Source organism: Electrophorus electricus, chromosome 3, assembly GCF_041902795.1.
Source record: "Electrophorus electricus isolate QZ-2024a chromosome 3, ASM4190279v1, whole genome shotgun sequence".
Taxonomy (NCBI): domain Eukaryota; kingdom Metazoa; phylum Chordata; class Actinopteri; order Gymnotiformes; family Gymnotidae; genus Electrophorus; species Electrophorus electricus.
In genome coordinates, this window is record NC_137499.1 from 8,476,808 (window position 1) to 8,496,530 (window position 19,723).

Below are 19,723 nucleotides of genomic sequence, written 5' to 3' on the forward strand. Positions count from 1 at the left end.
ACAGCCAAACTGCTGCTTTTTTCCCATGTTTTATAAATAAAATGTGTTTGATTTGAGGATGAATATTAACTCCTTTGGCCTTACATTTATTTTGTGGCATAAAAACCTACAACACTCTAGGGGTTTTGGTTGGGGGTTTTTTTAATATCATTTTATAAATAAAACGTGTTTAGTTTGAGGCAAATATTGACTACTTTAGCTTTCCATATTTCTATACTTGCATGAGTGCAAGTATGTTGGCTTTTACAGTGACGTGTCTTGATCCAGCTGTGAGTGATAATGGATTGTATATAGATGGCTTCGACAATACTCTGCAGTTCAATCAGGACAAACAGAAGACAAGGCAAAATCTGTGGTGCCAGCTTCTGTTATGTCAACAAAAGCTGGTGATAACCATTTAATAAGAAGAAAATAATATTTTACTGGTACAGAGCAAGAGAAAATATGTTAATAAAGATGATAACTTATAAAAAATTCACATATACAAGGCTGTATGTTCTGATGGCATATCTGGTAGGATATAAAATATTGTGTTGACCAGACAGGGCTTGACTTCCAGCTCTAGAAGTCCCTTATTCTTCAGACGTGGAAACATTCTATAGTTGTTCCAGTTGACAAGAAATCCTATCTTAAGGTCTTAAATGATTTTAGACCAATAGCTATTACATCCTTAGTTATGAAATCATTTTTCTTAAAATTACTCAAGATCAAATAGGTCCTCTTCAGTTGTATACTGCCCTGGTAGGGGTATGAATAATGCTAAACTATTTTTGTTGGATTCACTGCATAGACACCTCCAAGCACCTAAAGGATCTACCTGTAAGTATCTGTTGCTGACTTTATTATTCATCCTGTATACAGATAACTGCATGAGTGCCTATGATATAAAATTTGCAGAGAGATACAATTTTGTTGTCGCTGCTATCTAATGTTGATCAAGATCATGTTCGATTCTTACAGGAGTGTATGGTGTGATCATATTTAAAAACAAATCTCTCAAAAACTAAGTTGATCGTAGAGAGAGTGATTAGTAATCAGTACTCAGGTAAACTGCTTAGTTTCCACATACAAAAATATTTGACAAGCAGAATTGAATTTTAAATATTCGGCATTTAATTTGTACTAGTAAAAAAAAATCAGTTTTGTTTAGTAGAATATATATCCTTGATATCAGTAATTATATTCAAACCCATAAAAATGACCTTTATTATGGAAGTGGTATTCTTCCCGGAAGAAAATAGTCATGATTTCAAGTCCTGTATCGCTTCATTCGCAGGTCATTTACATCGCAGAAGATGGCGAGTGGTGTGGGGTCTTCAGCGTCGTTGTGGACCGAAGTGAGCCGCTGTGGACAGAATGGCGACTTCACAAGAGCCCTCAAAGCTGTGAATAAAAGTAACGATAATAATCGTATTCTTTTTTTGCGCGATATCGCAATAGCTTGGTTAAATGCGGTCTATCGCAGTTCTGTGGTTTTGCGATATTCGTTAGGGCCGGTAGCGTGCTAAGCTAACGTTAAGTAGCTAACGTTACCTAGACATTTGTACTGAGTGAAAAACCACGTTCGCTAGCTTTCTATAAGCTATTAGTCATCTGGCAATTGTTTAATTTACAGCATCTTGAAATGAATAACCAAGTTAACTGTTGTTTTAGCGATCAGTGGATGTATAAGCTAGATAAGTGTCTGTAATGTAAGAAAATTAATGATTACGTGTCCATCATAGTTTGGAGTGAAAAGCCCCCAGTCGGCTAACATAGGTTAGCGCTTAACATCCTGAACAATTGAGGTAGCTGGCTATCATAGTTATCCCTAACTAACCTAGCCAGACTAATTTTCTGCTAGCTTTCCTGTTAATTTTGTCTACTCTCTAAAGACATATTTATTTCGAAATTAAATTGTTTATCAGACGCACCTAATGCTTCTTACTTAGGGTAAAAATACTAGATTGCCAGATAGGATGTTTTGAAGGCGTTTTACAATTTATGCTGTTTCTTTCAAAGTTCTTCATGAAAATAAGGACGACGTGACAGCGCTGCGTTGTAAAATTGTATGCCTTATTCAAAACGGAGGGTTCAAAGAAGCGCTGAATGTCATAAACACTCACACCAGGTCACTCACAAGGTAAGCATCGGCTTTAACAGCTTGGATTTTATTCATGTCCCTGTAGTTTAACTTGGATTAAGGTTAAGCACTGCAAATTGACTTCTTTTGTACCTGTTGTTTCTGTTTCTTTAATAAATTCTGGTCCAGGATGACACATGCACTGCTGTTTGTTGTGTTTTTCGCGTGCTTTCGAACTGTGGCGTTAAATCACTGGACGAGTTCGTGCAACGACACCAGCGCTCCACTGAGCTTGTGCGGTCAAAAGAGTCGGGACATTTAATGTAACAAATTTACGGTGGTGTTTTTTATTCCTCTGTTTTATTTCATGTAGTCACGCCCGACTGGTTGTAATGAATTAATGGCATTGCTGGTTAAAATACCCATCATGTTGAAACAAGGCGCTGACTGAAAATTTAGGAATTTGACTAAAGTAAACAAGGAACAACAAATCCATGTTATCATGAAAGATTTTTATGAACCATTGCTAAAAAGAATGCTTATAAAAAATGAAGAATTTGAGAAGATGAAAACTGCATATTCAGCAAAGAAATTAAAGCACAGTGTGTGCCAGCAGAACATGCTGCATAGACCACAGATAGTCATTTGTCCTCTAGAATGGACCCTCTCACAAAACAAACATAAACACACAACAAACCGGTCACTCATTCTTGTTCCTACCTAAGCACATTTATTAGTGTGCCATTACTTGGAAAGCCATTCCATATTCATATTCTGAGTTGAGTGATATGGAAAGTCATGGGTCCTCCAAAACTAGTCCATTTAGCAGCATTGGGGGAAGTGTAAACCTGTTGATTTGCTGTTTTGTCTGTCCATAGTGATATGATTGGGTTTGAGAAGGCATACTGTGAATATCGGCTTAACAGAGTGGAGAGTGCGCTGAAGACCATTGAAGGAATTGCTGAACAGACAGACAAACTCAAAGAGCTCTATGGCCAAGTGGTGAGAATGTTATCCCTGACTTTAGAAGTTAGAGGCACTTAGTATTAGTCCTATCATACTATCAAACCTATACTGATTATTCAGATTTTAAATAATTATACAAGTTATTTGGGAATAGTGGTAAGTTGAGGTCATGTGTCAGTGAAACTGAAATATTCTCTGCACTACAAAACTACTAGTGCAGGTGCACCTTCTGCACACTTTAATGCTTCAAATGCATAAGACTGTTTCTACATAAGCTGTCCTTATAATGGTCATTACCAGGTCTTTATTTTCCTTCCTGAGTGTGTCTTTTTCTGTTTAGAGTTTGAGCAAAATATCTAATACATTTTTGGCAATGTAATTATGATTCATATGTGTATAGCTGTATAGGCTGGAGCGGTACAGTGAGTGTGAGACTGTGTATAAGGACCTGATCAGGAATTCCCAGGATGAGTATGAGGAGGAAAGGAAGACTAATCTGGCAGCGGTGCTGGCTGCACAGAGCATGTGGGAGAACTCTACACCTGTGAGTCAAAACACAAATTCATACAGAGCATGTGGGAGAGATCTCCACCTGTGTGTCAAAACACAGATGCACACAGAGCATGTGGGAGAACTCTATACCATTTACACACATGCACTAAGTGCATGGAGAAAGCCCCACATATGCATCCCATGCAATTTTCAGGCAGGGTTCGTGTGACACAGATCTGTTCACAATTTCCTATAATCACACACTGCATGAACTGAATCAGGAAAACACTAAACTGCTGAGGAGTGCATTCAGGACTAGATTTACCATCTGCTGAATTAGCGTGGTTAAGGTTACGCTTTTGCAAAGAGTTGTTCACGCTCTTACTGAGCTGCTCCCTTTGTCATTGTTTGCAGGAGGACCTGGGCCTCACTGACAGCACGTACGAGTTGTGCTACAATGCTGCCTGTGGTCTGATTGGTAGAGGGTTGCTCACTCAGGCCATGAAGAAACTTCAGGAAGCTGAAGGTAAGAGGTCATTATTTTAAAGCACTGTGGGCATGTTTTTCTTTTCCCCTTTTGTGGATAAAGGCCATTTGTTTTAATAACTGGTCGAGTGGTGTTCATGAAATCCATTCGGATGTGAATCTGGAATCGTTTCTCTTTGTTGTGGTTCTAATTTGCTGGCTTTCTTATTGCAGAGCTCTGTAGGAGGTCTTTGTCTGAGGACACAGTGAGTTCACCAAGAGCCCATTTTTTGAGAAATATTGCTATTACTATAAACTGTTATTACTGTTACTGTGCTATGACTGTTACCGTGCTATTACTCTGCTCTGTGCACCGTACACCATTATAACTAAAATAAGTAAATGAAATGGTGGAAGAGATGCATTGTAAAATTGTATAAAAATGAATTTAAAAAAAGGTATTGGAAAATTTGTATAAAAATGAATTTTAAAAAATTACTGAAAATAAGATTTATGTACATGCGTATGCATATGTCTGCTTTGTTTTAAATGGTTGTAAAAAGGTTGTAACCGTGTGTGTGTGTGTGTGTGTGTGTGTGTAGGATGTGACTGAGGAGGATATCGATGCTGAGCTGGCTGTGATCCATTCTCAGATGGCTTGCGTTATGCAGCTTCAAGGCAGGACAGAAGATGCACTGGCCCTCTATAACCAAGTTGTCAAACTTAAGTATGGACACATACATGCTCCTACACACACGGACAGAGCCCGTGCTTCAAATATAGACATTTAAACTTAAAAGTCTACCTCAAAATGTTTTTTCATGACTGTCTTATTAATGTTTCAATCTGTTTGTTGCTCAGACCATCTGATGTGGGTCTGCTTGCTGTAACTGCCAATAACATCATCACCATCAATAAGGTGAGACATAACGAGCAGCAGAATAATTCTAGGGTGCTTGAGCTATAGTTACAGAGGTGTGTATGGATGTGGGTGGTGTGTATTGTCGGTTCATGTGTTGGCTCTTTGATCCTGCAGGACCAAAATGTGTTTGATTCCAAGAAGAAGGTCAAACTAATGAATGCTGAAGGAGTAGAATACAAACTAGCCAAGAAGCAGCTGCAAGCCATCGAGTTTAACAAAGCTCTGTTAGCAATGTATACAAACCAGGTACAAGCGCGCACACACAGCCCTATAAGTCTACTGTTGCGTCCTGCTCAGCATCATGTATGTTAGTCATTATACAGACCTTATACCATAAAATGCCTTTTCCCCCTGTCCTTTCCTTTTGTAGTTTCCATTATATTGGCCATCAGTTCCTTATAGAAATGTAAAACGTTTTATGTTTTCATGATTGTTTTAGTTTTTTTGGCCACAGCAGGCCTTCCACTTGATTGGACCCACTGTGAGAGCTGTCATGTGCATTGACAGGCTGACCAGTGCAGGAAGTTATCATCGAGCTTGCAGGCACAGAACCCTAGTCACCCGCGACCTGTCCTCATCCAGGTGGCCCAGCTCTGCAGAGAGAAACAGCACAGCAAGGCCTTGGAGCAACTGCAGGTGCCACCAAGCATCTCTCGCTCTCTCTCAATTTCAAAAAGGAAAAAGAAAATTTAACACAAAAAATCAAAAACAACTCCCTCATCTTTTACAGAGCACAAAACATCATTGTAACCCCAAATATTTTCAAAAGTAGATCATTAATAAAACTAATCTAACACTATGCAACTCTTTTGAACACATTTACAATACTACTGTCAGTCTGGCCCTCAAACACTTCTCAAGTTTCAAGTTTGGTTTATTTGTCACATATAGTCATACACAGTATAACGCACAGTGAAATGGTTGAGAGTGCTCTGTCCAAACTGAGGAAAAAGAAAAACAGGGGTGCATAGAGAAAAAAAAAAAAAAAAAAAAAAAAAATATATATATATATATATATATATATATATATATATATATATATATATATATATATATATACAAAAATATATTAACAATGTGTGTACAATATATGTATATTATGTTTATATACACAGTGTATATATGTATGTACAGAATGTACAGTTCCATCTTGTAATTGATGGAATTGTAATTGTAACTTCCTACTGATTCACACAGCCATCATAGTTTCCCCCATTGTGCTTTCTTCTGTTTGTAATTATACCCAGAAATAGAGTGCTGATGTAAAAACACCAACCTTATCAAAAATAATTACTAAGAGGCTAAACAAAGACATCAACCTGAGACGTTCCATAAAAAAGTGAAACTGTTTCCATCATGCCACAATACGGACACTCAGGACTCTCAGCTGGGTTTAAAATTTAAACAAAAGCATTAACCGCTACTATGCCATGTACAATTTTCCACTGTAAATCACCATAAGGCCTCGTCAAAAGTGGTTTATAGAGCGCTCTCCATGCTGGATTGAACCCTTCCCCCAGGGACAGTTGGCCTAAAGGTATCCACACCAGGTTTGCTGGCCCGGTGGGAAGTCCCTGCAAAAACTGAAGACGAAAGGTTGCAATCTTCTTTAGATAGAAACAACATGCTCTGAGGGATCCAATGTAACTTGTCCCAAAAAAAGTCCTCTAACACCGCCTTGATGCTGGACAGAAGACCTGGATGATGGTTTGAGGGTACAAATCAGAACCCATCCTATATATGACAGCTGAGACCATATCCAGTTCCATCTGTCAAGTCGACCTTTAACTTTCTTTAACAGTCCATCCCAGTTTTTCTTTTCAGTTTGTCTGGGCCCCAGAAAGACTCCCAAATATTTAAAACACTTCCTAACCCAACTCAACCACTGTGGTAAACATGGTGTCCCATTTGGCCAGCTTCCTACCAGCAAGGCCTCACTTTTGTTCCAGTTTACCTTAGCAGAGGAAGTCTTACTAAACCTTTCCACTGTGCTGAGTAGGTTATCAACATCAGCTTGGGTTTTAAGCATCACATTATGATAAGCATAACATCAGCATAGGCAGACAGTAAAATTTAAAAATAAAATGTAAAATGACAAGATCAGATTATGGTAAAGCAAAACCAGGGATGACTCTCCATAACACATGTTAGAAGGGTTCTATAGCTAAAGCATATAACATTGTGGATAGGGTACAGCCCTGCCAATCCCCCTCTGAACCCTGAAAGGAGCACTCAAACCACTGTTAACTTTCAGCATCACAATACAGAACCCTAATATTGGCAGTGAAGCCAGGGCTTCAGCTAAAGGCATCTAGAGTCTTCCATAGATATTCATGTTCAGCCCTGTCAAAAGCCTTTTCCTGGTCCAAGAAATCAGTCCAGTATCCAGACTCAATAGTCTTGAGACTTCCAGAAGATGCCGAATTAGTTATATTGTCAAACATTGACCTCCCTGGCACATAGCATCTCTGGTCAGGATCAATCTCCTGGCCCATCACCTTCTTTAGCCTAATGGCCAAGGCTTTTTAAAGAAACTTATCACAACAGAACAATGAAACGGGTCTCCAAATTCTCCATGCCTGTAAATCTCCTTTCTTGGGTAACAAAGTCAGACCTGCCCTACAGCAGCTTGATGGCAGACTCTGACGTTCATAAAAGACCATCGTGTATAACCTCCAGCGCATCCTCATGGCTCCGAGACCAGAAGGATTTGTAAAACCCCACTGGCAGTCCATCAGTACCTGGGGCTTTCCCACCCTCCATGCACTGAAGGGCATCCTGCAACTCCACCAGGGACAGTGACCCCTAATGACCCCTCAAGACAGCCTCTTCTTCTACGTGCGGAAGACCATCTAAAAACCATCTCTTCTTGTGACCGTCTCTTCTGACCATTTTTACGGTCTAAACCAAATGGACACAGATGGCAGTGTCCATCTGTGAGAACGGACCAGGGCCTCCTGTGCCTTTACTCCATGCAGGTTGGCTAGTGCCACTGTTTTTACTTTAAGAGCCTCAATACGCTCTACATTTCCCATGGTCTCTGTTCATTCCTGGATGTCAACTCTCTCTGTCTCAAGGCTTTTTATGGATCTGGCCGTGTCCTTAGTGATGCTGTGAGTGTATTGCTGGCACAACTGCTTTATTTCAGCTTTGTCAAGATCCCACCAATGTTGTAAAGTTTCAAAGGATGATTTAGTTGCCCTGAACTCACCCAAAAAAGCAACATATACTTTCCAAAAGTATGCATAATCTATTAAAGTGCCAATATGACATCCTGGGCTTGATTATGGATTACCCCATTACACACTTGGCCATGCCATGAGCAGACAGTGCAATCGGTGAAATCTGGTAGCTCTGAAATGCATTAAGATGGCGTTTAAAACCATGAATTCTGTCCAGCTTTGCTAAAAGAAAATGGAATTCAGTCTTGCATGTGTCAGTGTACTGTCTCTGTTGACTGTTAAAATGCCTCCAAATGTCAGAGTTAGTTTTTTAATCAACTCAATCTTACAAGAGGCGACATGAGGTTCTAAATGATTCCTATCTGTTCGATTCTGTACAATAAAAATCTCCAGATAAAACAAACTAGTCATCAACATTACAACTGGTCAACACAGTGCATGCAGAATAGACATTCTCTCATTTCCGACTAGTGGTGTATATAAACATCCAAATACAAAAGCACAATGTTCAAAAACAGCTCAAATCTTTAGTAATTGTTCCCCTAGTATATCCTCCACTACAAATGACTGAGGAACCCAACTCCTGGGAAAGAGCACAGCCACGCTCCCAGACATGGTGCTGTTGTGACTAAGGAAGGAGTTACCCTTTACCATCCCACTCTCTCAACCAGTCTGCTTCATTCTGCCTGTCATTGAGTTTCTCGAACAAAAACTAATTACTTTAAATTTTTAACTGAAAAAACTGTGTTGTTTGTCTGGCCCCATTAATATTAATTGTAGCCAGACTGCAGACCCTTATGTTGAAAATGAAAACTAAATCTAGCCCAAATACTGCAAAGACTGTATAAAACCCGCCCGATCTGGAAAGTGCTCTTCCACCTGTACCCTTTTGCATGTTTTGTATTTTCCAAGAATGTTCTGATCATTTTTAAAGTATACATTTCTCAAAGACCACAGGGCTACGAATATAAGGAAATGTTTGAATCAGACGGATCATTTTCAGCATATTCAGTAGACACTTCGTCACAACTGTTCGCCCACTCCCATGAGTCTCCTAGCACTCTGTGTTTTATGCTGACTGACACAGACCTTCTTCCTTTTGGTAACTGGAACTTTATCACTGGAGCTAACTGAATCAGCCAACATATCATCCACGCCCTCAGACCCCGATTTAACTACTCCCACTGTTGCACAAGTGACACCTCTAGACTAACCATCACCAATAATCCCTTCTGTGCCTAGTCCCAGTTCTGTTCCGCTTGTATCATTCCTAGACTGACCGAAGTCTTCCCTATTGCACCCATCTTCGCTTTCCTTACCTCCTAAGTTGTGTTTATCCACCATGATTTTCAAACTGTCATCAGGACCTTGCACGATTCTCCCATCCTGCTCATCTCCAACCTCCAAAATTGATTTACTCAAGCTGTCCGTACGTGGAGGTGACATTATCCGCCTTTTCTGGACAGGATCATACAAGAAGGCCTTCCCCTCCACACCCAAAGCACTTCAATGTTTCCATTGTAGCAAAGACCATATAATTTAAAATGATCAATTTTGAATTTAAATGAGACATTGAGATCAGTTGTGTTCTTTCAAAATCATAACTACGGGCCTCCTAAAAGACACGACATGTTTTAATAGTGGTAACTGACATCCGAGTGGAATTTTTTTAAATTGGAGACATTGGTTGGCCAAAGCTAGAACATCGTCTTTTATAAACGGTGGTACTTGACTCGCTTAGCCGGGGTTAAACAAGGGGGAGAGCACTAAAGAAGCTATCATTAATAATGACACCACTCGCATCTTAAACTTTATCAACGCTATTCCAAAACAAAACAATCGAACTACTCATTCTGGACACAAATAAGATACTGTCGTGCCCCACCACGTCCACTACAGCCAGAATGCACTCCTCTATTAAAACGTTTACACCTGCAGCCACTTTCACTGCATGTCATCGGTTCAGCTGCTTGAAAGCCATTCTGCCCCGGTTCACCATGGCGCCCAGGAAGAGACGCCAACCACACTTTCACAAAGCAAAACAAAACCTCTGCACAAAACGACAACCCAAAAAAATTCCAGTAGCTCCCTAAAAAGCAAACCAAAACCAACCTACAAATAACACAAAACTAAGTAAAAAAAAAAACAAAATGAAAAAGGAGGGGGGGGAAAAGGGAGAAAGCCTGCCAGCCAAGAGGGAGAGGGAGAAAGCGTACGTTTGAGTGTTGTGTGCTTGTATATCGGAATTGACTGACTAACATTTTATCATAATCTCTATCTCTCTCTCTCTCTCTCTTTTCTCTATCTCTTTGTCTCTCTCCCCCACTTTCTGGCGTTCTGTCCCTGTCTTTTTCTTTTATTATCTTCGTCTCAGTATTTCCCTGTGATATAATGACAGATTGTCTGTTGTATTTGTAGCGCTTTTCAGAACACCACCCAGAGAGTGCATCTGGAATCAAACTGACCATGGCACAACTTTATCTGACTCAAGGTCTTGTTTTTTTGTTTTTTTTTCATGCACACACACTTACTCACACACACACAACTAGAGTCCACTAAATTTACAGCAGTCTGTTTTTTTCTCCTTGTAGGTCATGTGACTAAAGCATGTGACATTTTGAGGTCCATAGAAGATTTTAAGCACAAACAAGGAATGGTAAGATTTCCTTCATTCTTTTTCCAAAGATCTTTGTACTTTGCTGTTACCGGTGCCTGATGAGAGTAAGCTTGCCTAAGGCCATTACATGTGTTGGGTTATGTGCTGTTATTACTAACTTTAGTTTTGTTTATGAAAGGTTTCTGCCCTGGTGATGATGTACACACATGAAGAAGACATTGATAGTGCAATTGATGTGTTCAGCCAAGCTATCCACTATTACCAGTCAGAGCAGGTGAGGCCCTAGCCAAGACGTTTTCTTGATGATCACGGAGAGGGCTTTTATATCAGAGCCATTAATTGTACTGACAAATCTAATCTAAACTCAGTTTATTACTGGTATGTGTTTTTCCCTGTCTCACATATCTCCTGTCTTGTCTTGCTGCCGTCTCAGCCTGGCAGTGTGACCCACCTTGCCCTCGTACGTGAGGCTGCAGATTTTAAGCTTCGCTATGGCAGGAAGAAGGAGGCCCTCACTGACCTGGAGCAGCTGTGGAAGCAGAACCGGAAGGACGTTCACACGTTGGCACAGCTCATCTCTGCATACTCACTTGTGGACCAGGACAAGGCCAAGGCGTATCCTTGCATGTTCTAAACACACTCACATGCACACACTCATGCAACATTGCCTCCTTACACACTACTTTAATACACATACATTATTGCATGCACTGATATCCACATACACACACCACCGGCATTGTTTAAGATGGTAATTTAAGGCCGTATTCCACAAGGTAATGTTATGCTTGCTAGTCAAGTCACTTAAAGGTGCCCTAGAATGAATTTATTCAGTATTTTCAATTGTTCTCTGATGTCTATTTAGCAGGTTTGCGACTGGTTTGGGTGAAAAACACCTGATTTGGCCCTAGAATGAAACAAGTTGTTTTCCCTTTTTTTGTGGGCTCATGAATAATTTGAGCTCTGCTGTCATTGGATGGCTTACAGATAAGCACTGTGAAGACTCCAACAGACATTTGTCAAATATAAATTGGCTAGGAAACCTTCATTTGTAAGCAGGAGCTTACAAATACAGATGTGCAAAGATGTCATACTTCAGTTTTCAAACAAACTGATTTTAACAGATTGGCTAGATGTTTTGTCAAACATTTCCACATTTGACAACCATTTCCATTTCAGTTGTCGAGAAGCTAACATTAGCTAGAAGGAATGAGTTAGGTATATAGTGGTTATCTATAAGCAACCAAACTAGTCAGGTTCTGAGTTATATCTTATTGATGAAATATGAATTACAAATGTACCTGACAAAGGGATTAACAAATGCATTTTAATATTATAGATTTATATAACAACACAGGCTATTTCTTTGAATGGGACACAGGAAGGAAAAGAAAATTAACCTCCTTGTAAGGTAGATGGTCATAGTATTTAGTGAGATATGTTGGTTAATTGGAGCTTGCTAGTAGATAACATTACCTATACTAGCTATTTTCTTTTGAGCTTGACAACACAAACAAATCAAAGTTGTTAGCTCACTGAAACTTTCAGTTTAAGATATGACTTCAGCTGACCAAAAGTGGATAAAATTACAAACCACTTACAGGTTGCAGTCAGGCTTGTGATGCCTGTCAAATGCTGAGGAAAGCCTTCTTGATATTGTCCATGGAAGGGAATGAAGAGTGCCGACATCACCTTCACAGCCTGCGTTGGTATTTTTCTGTACATAGTCTGCAGTTCTTGTTGTTCTGTGATCATTGTTTTTATCTTTCGCCGGCAGAACTTTTGACCTTTTGGCTGTGCAGGCCTGCGCTAGAATGTGGGCTGGTCTATGCAAATTTTGGGAAATTAAATATTAATCAGTCAAAATTGTTATGTAACAGTCTAAGATTTTGCTAGAGAGCTGGCTCTTGGGTATGGTGGTCAGAGCTCACATTTACCTCCCGTCAGCCCAGTGTCCAAGTCCCAGGTAGGGTGGCTGCCTTCAGCCTTCATTACACTGTATCACTGCTCTTTGCTTATGTGGGATTTGCAGTTGAAGGAGGTGACGGTATTGTTTGACATTCACGTTATGTCAGTTCCATGTACTATTCTCCACTTCTGCAGATATACCAAAGTAAACTCAGTTTGCTATTCTATGGCACCTTTAAATGTTTCCCAAGGGTAGATGTCTCTGTTAGCCACTGTACTTTGTCAACATATCCTTCAGATTATTCAGGTTCAGTAGAGTGGGGGAAAATGTTTAAATGTGGACAGAATGAAAGGGTAAACATTTAAGCGTGGACAGAATCAGAAGAAAAACATTTAAGTGTGGGCAGAATTAGGAGTATTTCTCTGTGATTGAAAGTACCAGGCTAGTTATTATTATTTTTCTGAACCTTCTGCAATAGAATCCCACTCAGTTACAGTCTCAGGCATAATTTTAGAATGCTGTCCATATGTAGAGCTGTTAGATTTAGTTGTTGTTTATGCGTGTGTGTGTTTCTTGTGTTTATAATCAAACTTTAGTCAGCCCAGGGTGGGTGGGTGGGTGTGTGGGTGTGGGTGTGGGTGTGTGTGTGTGTTTTGCTACCTTTAAACTATTATATTTAAGAACCTGAATTAGCCTTCTGTTAGCATGTGTTTTCTATTTGAAATGTGTGTCTTGTGTTTAAAAGTGGAATGGACTTTTCCTGAGCTAGCTCTCTTAGGCTAAGCAAGCACCTCCCCTCCCCGGACACGATGTCCTTTAACATAGACGTAGACGAGCTGGAAAACTCCCACGATGCCACTTACATCAGGAAGAGAGCTACCAAAGTGTCAGGGGAAACTCTGGCCAAGGACCAGGGGTACCTTCTTTCTCTTTAGGGAATGGGGTGGGCTTTTAAAAAATGCTGTCAAAAAGTATGAATGAGTATTATTACTGTAATATATCTTTTAAGTAATTATATAAGAACCCTGTATTTTAATATGTATATTTGCTTAGGCAAGGTGATGTAAAAAAGAAGAAGAAAAAGAAAAAGGGTATGTTTATATCAACTTTGTTTATTCATTAATTTGTTCATTCATTTAGAACACCTATCAACAATGTTGCAGCATTGTATTGAATTGGGTGTTGTAACACCTGCTACCACAGGTAAAATGCCCAAGAACTATGACCCTAAATCGACTCCTGACCCTGAGCGCTGGCTGCCAATGCGGGAGCGCTCATATTATCGCGGCAGGAAAAAGGGCAAGAAGAAGGAGCAGGTGGGCCGAGGAACTCAAGGAGCAACATCAGGAGCGGCTGCAGAACTGTGAGTTTATATACAATGACCAGCAGGGGGAGACAAAACCAAGTTATGGCTAGAATTCTAAAGTGGTGAATTGAGTCAAATTTTAATATCTAAATTGTTTAATTGTTGAATGATCCAGAATTAGAATTGAGGAGTTGCTGAAATTTCTGTAGATGTAATTCTAAGGGTTTTGCAGGTTTAATAAGTTGAAAATTCTAAGTAGAATAAACTTTTAACATCTAGAATGCAAGTACCTCTTCGCAAACCAGCTATAATAGTTTGATAAACTATGAATTTCATGTAATGGTAATGGGTAGTTTTTTGTTTGTTTATTTAATGAACACCCTTAGAAAATGGTCATAGGAAGAGTGAGCAATTTGTAGATCTAGTAAAGCTGTTCAAGGTTGAATATTTAATAGATAAAACTTAATTTAATGTAATAGTTGAAGTTAATTGGCTGACTATGCACGCCCGATGGCCCGTGTGCGCTGACTGAGTGTTTCTCTGCTGTTTCTCTGGGATACAGCGATGCTAGCAAGATGGCCAGCAGCCCCCCCACCTCCCCACGACCAGGCTCCGGCACTGGCTCCGCCACCAACGTGGTGCCGCCACGGCAACAAAAGCCTGCGGCTCCCGCAGCAGCTCGCAAAAAGCCCCCACAGAAAAAGAAGAAAGGAGGAAAGGGTGGATGGTAGAATGATGGACAGATGAGGTGAAGCCCAGAGGCATTGTCCAACGACTTCCTCATGTTAACCATACATTTGGAGATTTTCAAGTGCTGGATGAGTGGAGTGATGCCACAGCACCCCTATTGGGCTGGATGATGGGCTTGCTGTAACATAAATGCATCTAGTCCTTCAAATTACGCGAATAGAAATTGGAGGAGGGGAAATGTGAATGACTGGAGAGGTAAGAAAGGAATTGTACATTAAAAAATTGAATTAATAAACATAGAAATATGACCCTTTTTTTTGTCGTTTTTAACCATTGAGTCCACTGTTCAGTCACACTATATAATCAGAACTCCCTGTGAAAAATCACATGAGCATGACATGGTCTGAATGTTTTTGTTTTTCAGAATCAGCTGTTTTGTGTTTCTTTTTTAAACTTTTTCTTTCTTGTTTCATTTTTAACCAAGCCCTACCTGACCGTTCATTAGTTTCTCTTTTTCAGTTTTTAAGCCTTGTCTGATAAATGTGTGTTTGACAAACAACTTTGTCAGCTCAAAAACAGGCTATTGATGTGAATTCTAAGTATATTTATTTTTTACATGCCTGGATCAAGCTCAATTAAAAGTCTAAAAAGGTGGGTACTTTGGATGTTTTACTTCATAAAAGATTCTGAGAGGAAATATGGTAGGAAGAACTCCCATGTAAAGTCTTAATAAATACATTGATTTTCTTGAAGTAAAATTTGATATTTGTTTAACTTGGTTTGTTAAAATATATAACAGCTACACAGATACATAGATTGGGTTTAGGCAGCACTACTTTAGCTATATTTCGAGTTTTAAAAATAGTAATCATCATAGAACCTTGATTTCCCCTAAAAATCTAAATACAACTTTTTTACAAAAACATATTCAGCTACATTACTGAGACAACTACGGACTGTTTGATGCTGTGTGAACCTGATTTAGTCAAGCGTCCTATGTATTCCAGTACAGCTTTTGACTAAAGGTTTGTAGAGACTCCAGGAGGTGCTAAAGTGCAGTGATGAGTATACACAGGCCAATATCTGCATCTGGTTTACTTGTAGTTTCCAAAATTAAACGGAAGTGATGAGATTTTTTTTTTTTTTTCGTCTTTAGCCGTTCAGCTCCATTCGCCCCCATACATTTTGGACTATAGACATGATTATTGTGTGTTTTGTACAGTTTTGGGGTCTCTCCTGGGCGGCGGACATTATAAGCAAAACTCCAGTTTGGCTGATCGTTTCTCAACTCCTCCCCCGACTCCATCCGGCTACACTCGCTGTCCATCAAGGCTAGGCAATTGTGGCCCAGTTCACAAATCGAACGAAAGCTTCCATGTCATGTCAGTGTGAAAACTGTTAACCACATTTTGGGAGACCGTCGCCATCGGGCAAGAAATATGCCCAGTTTACGAGAATTTGGGTTAGTTGGGACTGGTGTGGCACTAACGGGAGTCGTCGCGTATACCATCTGGAAATCCGCACATGCCAAGAAAGGACAAGAACCAAAGAAAATAAAACAGCCTTTAGATGCTGCGAAATATGAAATTTCAGTGAAGGAAGAAATAAGAACTGAAACCATCCGACAAGCTCCGGTGGTATCTGAGGTTTGTTTTTCAATACATGTTCATGTGTAAGGTAGCTAGCTTTAGCCATCATGTAGCTCGCTAGCTTAGCTAACTGACTGGCTGGTTGCAAAGTCTTTACAAACTAGCCAAGAAATGTCAACACAGCGACCATAATAGTTAGCTAGTTAGATATTTTTTCTAGAATTATTATGAGTGCTTGTTACTTTAACCTGTGTTAATTGGCTAGTTGGTTACGCTAACGCTAGCTAATAAGCTATCAGTAAAGTTACCACTGGACCCTAAAACAATTATGCTAGCAACAAATTAAAATCTATAGCTACACTTTCGAAGTATTTGTTGTCATTAGATAACATAGGCAGTTAATGTAGGCTAAAGGTTTCTAATTCACAGCTTCTAATTCTAGCTACTGTTTGATGACGGAGGTTATCTTGGCCCACTAGATAACTAGCCAGCTAAGTAATGCTATCTGTCACCATGGTGATGGCATGACCTTACTGTGAACAAGTTACATGGAATTCATTATTCCAGTGGTCGTCTTTGTCCTCTTAATATACCCTATATGTGTTTATTAAATAAATGGGAGGCTTGGTATGACTGATTTTTATCATTTATTTTGTTGAAGTTCGTTTGTGAAGAAGTGACCTTTACGTGCCTTCATGGTTGTTACATTTTTATTTTATTTATTTTTGTAATGATGCATTTGGTGTTTGCTAATATATATATGTGTGTGTGTGTGTGTGTGTGTGTTTTTTTTAAGCAGCCACAGGTGAGTGGTACTCAGGTACTAGTGCTGGGTCTGGAAGGGGCAGGAAAGACGAGCATTCTGCACTGCTTTACAACTGGTAACCTGGAACAGGATGTCACACCCACACAGGGATTCAACGCTATCTCCATCAACAGAGAGGGACTACAAGTCGAGTTCCTTGAGAGTACATAGAACTGCTTGCTAACACCTACACTCAGTCTGACATCATTACTCTAGGAGACTGCCGCTCATTTTAAATTTGTGATGAGGACTGAACTGATGAGTTGAGTCAGGTGTGTTAGGAGCAGAGGAAAATGCTAAAATGTGTAGTCCAGGGGAACCCCAGCCCCAGGAGTGAGAAACAATTATTTAGAACTACTGTATCATGTGGTTATTATTGAAAATACACTCTAACACACAGTCCCATATATTGTCCTGTTACTTAGTTATGCCATATTACAAAAACAAATTATCGAATTGTTGGTAAGAGGCCAAATTCCTGGTAACATCATGATGTTTTCTGTAGATTTGTTGTAGTTAATTAGTTAATCCTGCAATGTCCCCCTTATATTTGTGGGTGGTGTGTGTAGTTGGAGGCAGGGAGAAGCTTCGAGAATACTGGCAGATGTACCTGAAAAAGGCTCGAGTGCTGGTGTTCGTGGTGGACTCGGCCGACACCGCTCGATTCCCCCTGGCTAAAACCCACCTTCACCAGCTACTGGCTGCTGACCCCTACCTGCCGCTGGTCGTGCTAGCCAACAAACAGGTGAGCTAGCTTGTAATGTGTCCTGATCAGTGCCCAAGTTTGGCTGGCATATTTGCACAGCTCATCACAGCTCATCATTGTGCAGGAGTCCAGTGTTTTTTATAGGCTCTTTTAAAGCCTTCAGAGTAGTGCAGCTTATGCACAGGAGGATGACACAAGTGACTATGTGGCAGGTCACAGATGCCGTTATACCACAGCCAATCCTCTCCTGCTGTGTCAGGTCCTTATAAAGTGCATGACATTTATTCTCCCTCTCTCTTTAACTGTGGTTTCTCTACCATTCCTTCCCTGCTCTCGCTCCCTCCTTCGTTCTTGTTTCCCCAACTTGTTCTCCTGTATTCTGTCTCTCTCTTTCTCCCGCTCCTTCCTAGGACCTTTCTGGGGCTTGTGGAGTGGCAGACCTTTATGAAGCGTTGGCACTGGACTCTGTGGGTGATGGTCGGAAGCTCTATGTTTTGGTGACGCAAGTGAAGAAGGGCAGGACCGAGAACAACGGCAGCATCCAGGATGCTCATGAGCTCATACTAGAGTTGATGAAAAATAACCACTTATAACAACAATGTGCCACCTAATTGTCTGTAATTGCCAGCCTGATAAGTTTATCACAGATTAAGTTGATTGGTTACTTCTATCTGAATATTATCTAAATAAATGTTTTAAAAAACACCAACAGTGGGTGAAGGAGAGCACTTACTCACATGTGTGCGCACACACACTTTTTTCTTTTTAAAATTAAAAAAAAAAAAATTTGAACACCACGATAAGCTTGGTTGATTGCATATCCATTTTTTTCTTTAAAATCAAATTATCTAAATTTATCAGGGCCCTTTTGTCACCAAAGAATTTCTTGTTACTTTAGCAGAAATACCTGTTGCTTGGGAAAAAGGATTTTTATCGGATTGTGATTTTTAAAAAATTAGTTTTTTGTAGAAATAGTACTTTATAAATGGGGGGCTTTATACAAGAAAAAGCTTAAAAGGAAAACACTCTGTGATTGTTTTATCTCCAAAGTGAGAAGGGGCAAATGAATTTGTTTTTCAAAGGACATTGAACATTGGAAAATATGCTGGCTGAGTGTTTTTTGTTAACTTCTCTGTTATACTGTAGTTGTGTGTATTTGGGAATCGATTTGTGTGTATGTTTTGTGTAAGAGAAAACTGTCCTATGTAAAGCTGCCCTAAAATTGTAGGTCTCGGTCTCGATCTGTATATTATGTGGGTGCTACTGTTACGTAGACTTAATGTCTCAGAGATGTATTTTAAAAGTATTTTATTTTGCATCTCACTTTACCTCCAGCTAGCTTTTGAAAGCAATAAATCTGTTTGAATTACATCAAATGAACATAAAGCTGTGGTATTTTACTAACCAATAAAATGTTACAACAATTTAATTATGTTACCTGTTAAGAACTGCTTTAAAAAAATAATATCTATACTTTAAAACACTTCTTCTGATGTCTTTGTGCCTGTTCCTCATTGGCTCAGGTTTCCTACTGCAGTGCTGTGACGCATGTATTGGGTTGAGGATAAAATTGCTTTATAGCTTCGCTGCAGCCTACAGAGTCCAGGGTCAGCTCTCCTTGCTATAGAGAGCTGTGTGACACTTGTTGCTGAGGCAACAGCTGCTGTGGAAACAGCAGGGCCTCTGTTGTGACAAGCAGAGCTCTACTGCAAAGTTCCATTAGCTGGAGTGGGGGTCTTCACCTGTGCACCATGGTGTCTCTGAAAACAAGTAATTGTTTTTATTATATATATAAAATTATCTTTATGCAGTGATATGTAATGACATTTGATTTCATAATAGCGTTTAAGTGTTATTGGATCTTATATCTTTTTTTTTTATTATTTGTTCTGAGAGTTCAACTCAAACCCATCTAACAGGTAAGGTATTAACATAAAAATCTCAACATATTCATGTTGCATGTTTTGTTTAGATCTTGTTACATTTGTTTTGATAAAGTTATTTGTGGCTCC

General features: G+C 39.7%; 2 protein-coding genes across 3 annotated transcripts; both read left to right on the top strand.

Moving 5' to 3' along the window:
• The first annotated feature begins 1,273 nt into the window (after positions 1–1,273).
• On the top strand, positions 1,274–14,919 carry srp72 (signal recognition particle 72). The gene is made up of 18 exons (XM_027031463.3): positions 1,274–1,395; positions 2,002–2,122; positions 2,941–3,064; positions 3,429–3,572; positions 3,935–4,046; positions 4,220–4,251; positions 4,588–4,712; positions 4,847–4,904; positions 5,022–5,153; positions 5,415–5,543; positions 10,508–10,580; positions 10,681–10,745; positions 10,885–10,980; positions 11,140–11,321; positions 13,394–13,531; positions 13,669–13,706; positions 13,819–13,978; positions 14,484–14,919. The coding sequence occupies exons 1-18, from the start codon at positions 1,296–1,298 to the stop codon at positions 14,650–14,652; spliced, it is 1,998 nt and encodes a 665-aa protein (XP_026887264.2). The 5' UTR covers positions 1,274–1,295; the 3' UTR covers positions 14,653–14,919.
• Positions 14,920–15,770: 851 nt separating this feature from the next.
• arl9 (ADP-ribosylation factor-like 9) lies at positions 15,771–19,140 on the top strand. Of its 2 annotated transcripts, none has more exons than XM_027031464.3 (4): positions 15,771–16,257; positions 16,997–17,168; positions 17,575–17,750; positions 18,122–19,140. In XM_027031464.3, exons 1-4 carry the CDS (start codon positions 16,051–16,053, stop codon positions 18,302–18,304), a joined length of 738 nt encoding a protein of 245 aa, XP_026887265.3. In that variant the 5' UTR covers positions 15,771–16,050; the 3' UTR covers positions 18,305–19,140. The 2 variants fall into 2 exon arrangements, with proteins under 2 accessions (XP_026887265.3, XP_026887266.3); XM_027031465.3 differs by having other exon boundaries at positions 15,773–16,257; positions 17,000–17,168.
• The last annotated feature ends 583 nt before the right edge of the window (positions 19,141–19,723 follow it).

Coding starts and splice junctions, on each gene's coding strand:
- srp72 (XM_027031463.3), top strand. CDS start 1,296: ATGGCGAGTGGTGTGGGGTCTTCAGCGTCGTTGTGGACCGAAGTGAGC. Junction 3,065..3,428: donor AAGAGCTCTATGGCCAAGTG/GTGAGAATGTTA, acceptor ATATGTGTATAG/CTGTATAGGCTGGAGCGGTA. Junction 10,746..10,884: donor TTAAGCACAAACAAGGAATG/GTAAGATTTCCT, acceptor TGTTTATGAAAG/GTTTCTGCCCTGGTGATGAT.
- arl9 (XM_027031464.3), top strand. CDS start 16,051: ATGCCCAGTTTACGAGAATTTGGGTTAGTTGGGACTGGTGTGGCACTA. Junction 16,258..16,996: donor AAGCTCCGGTGGTATCTGAG/GTTTGTTTTTCA, acceptor GTTTTTTTTAAG/CAGCCACAGGTGAGTGGTAC. Junction 17,169..17,574: donor ACAAGTCGAGTTCCTTGAGA/GTACATAGAACT, acceptor TGGTGTGTGTAG/TTGGAGGCAGGGAGAAGCTT.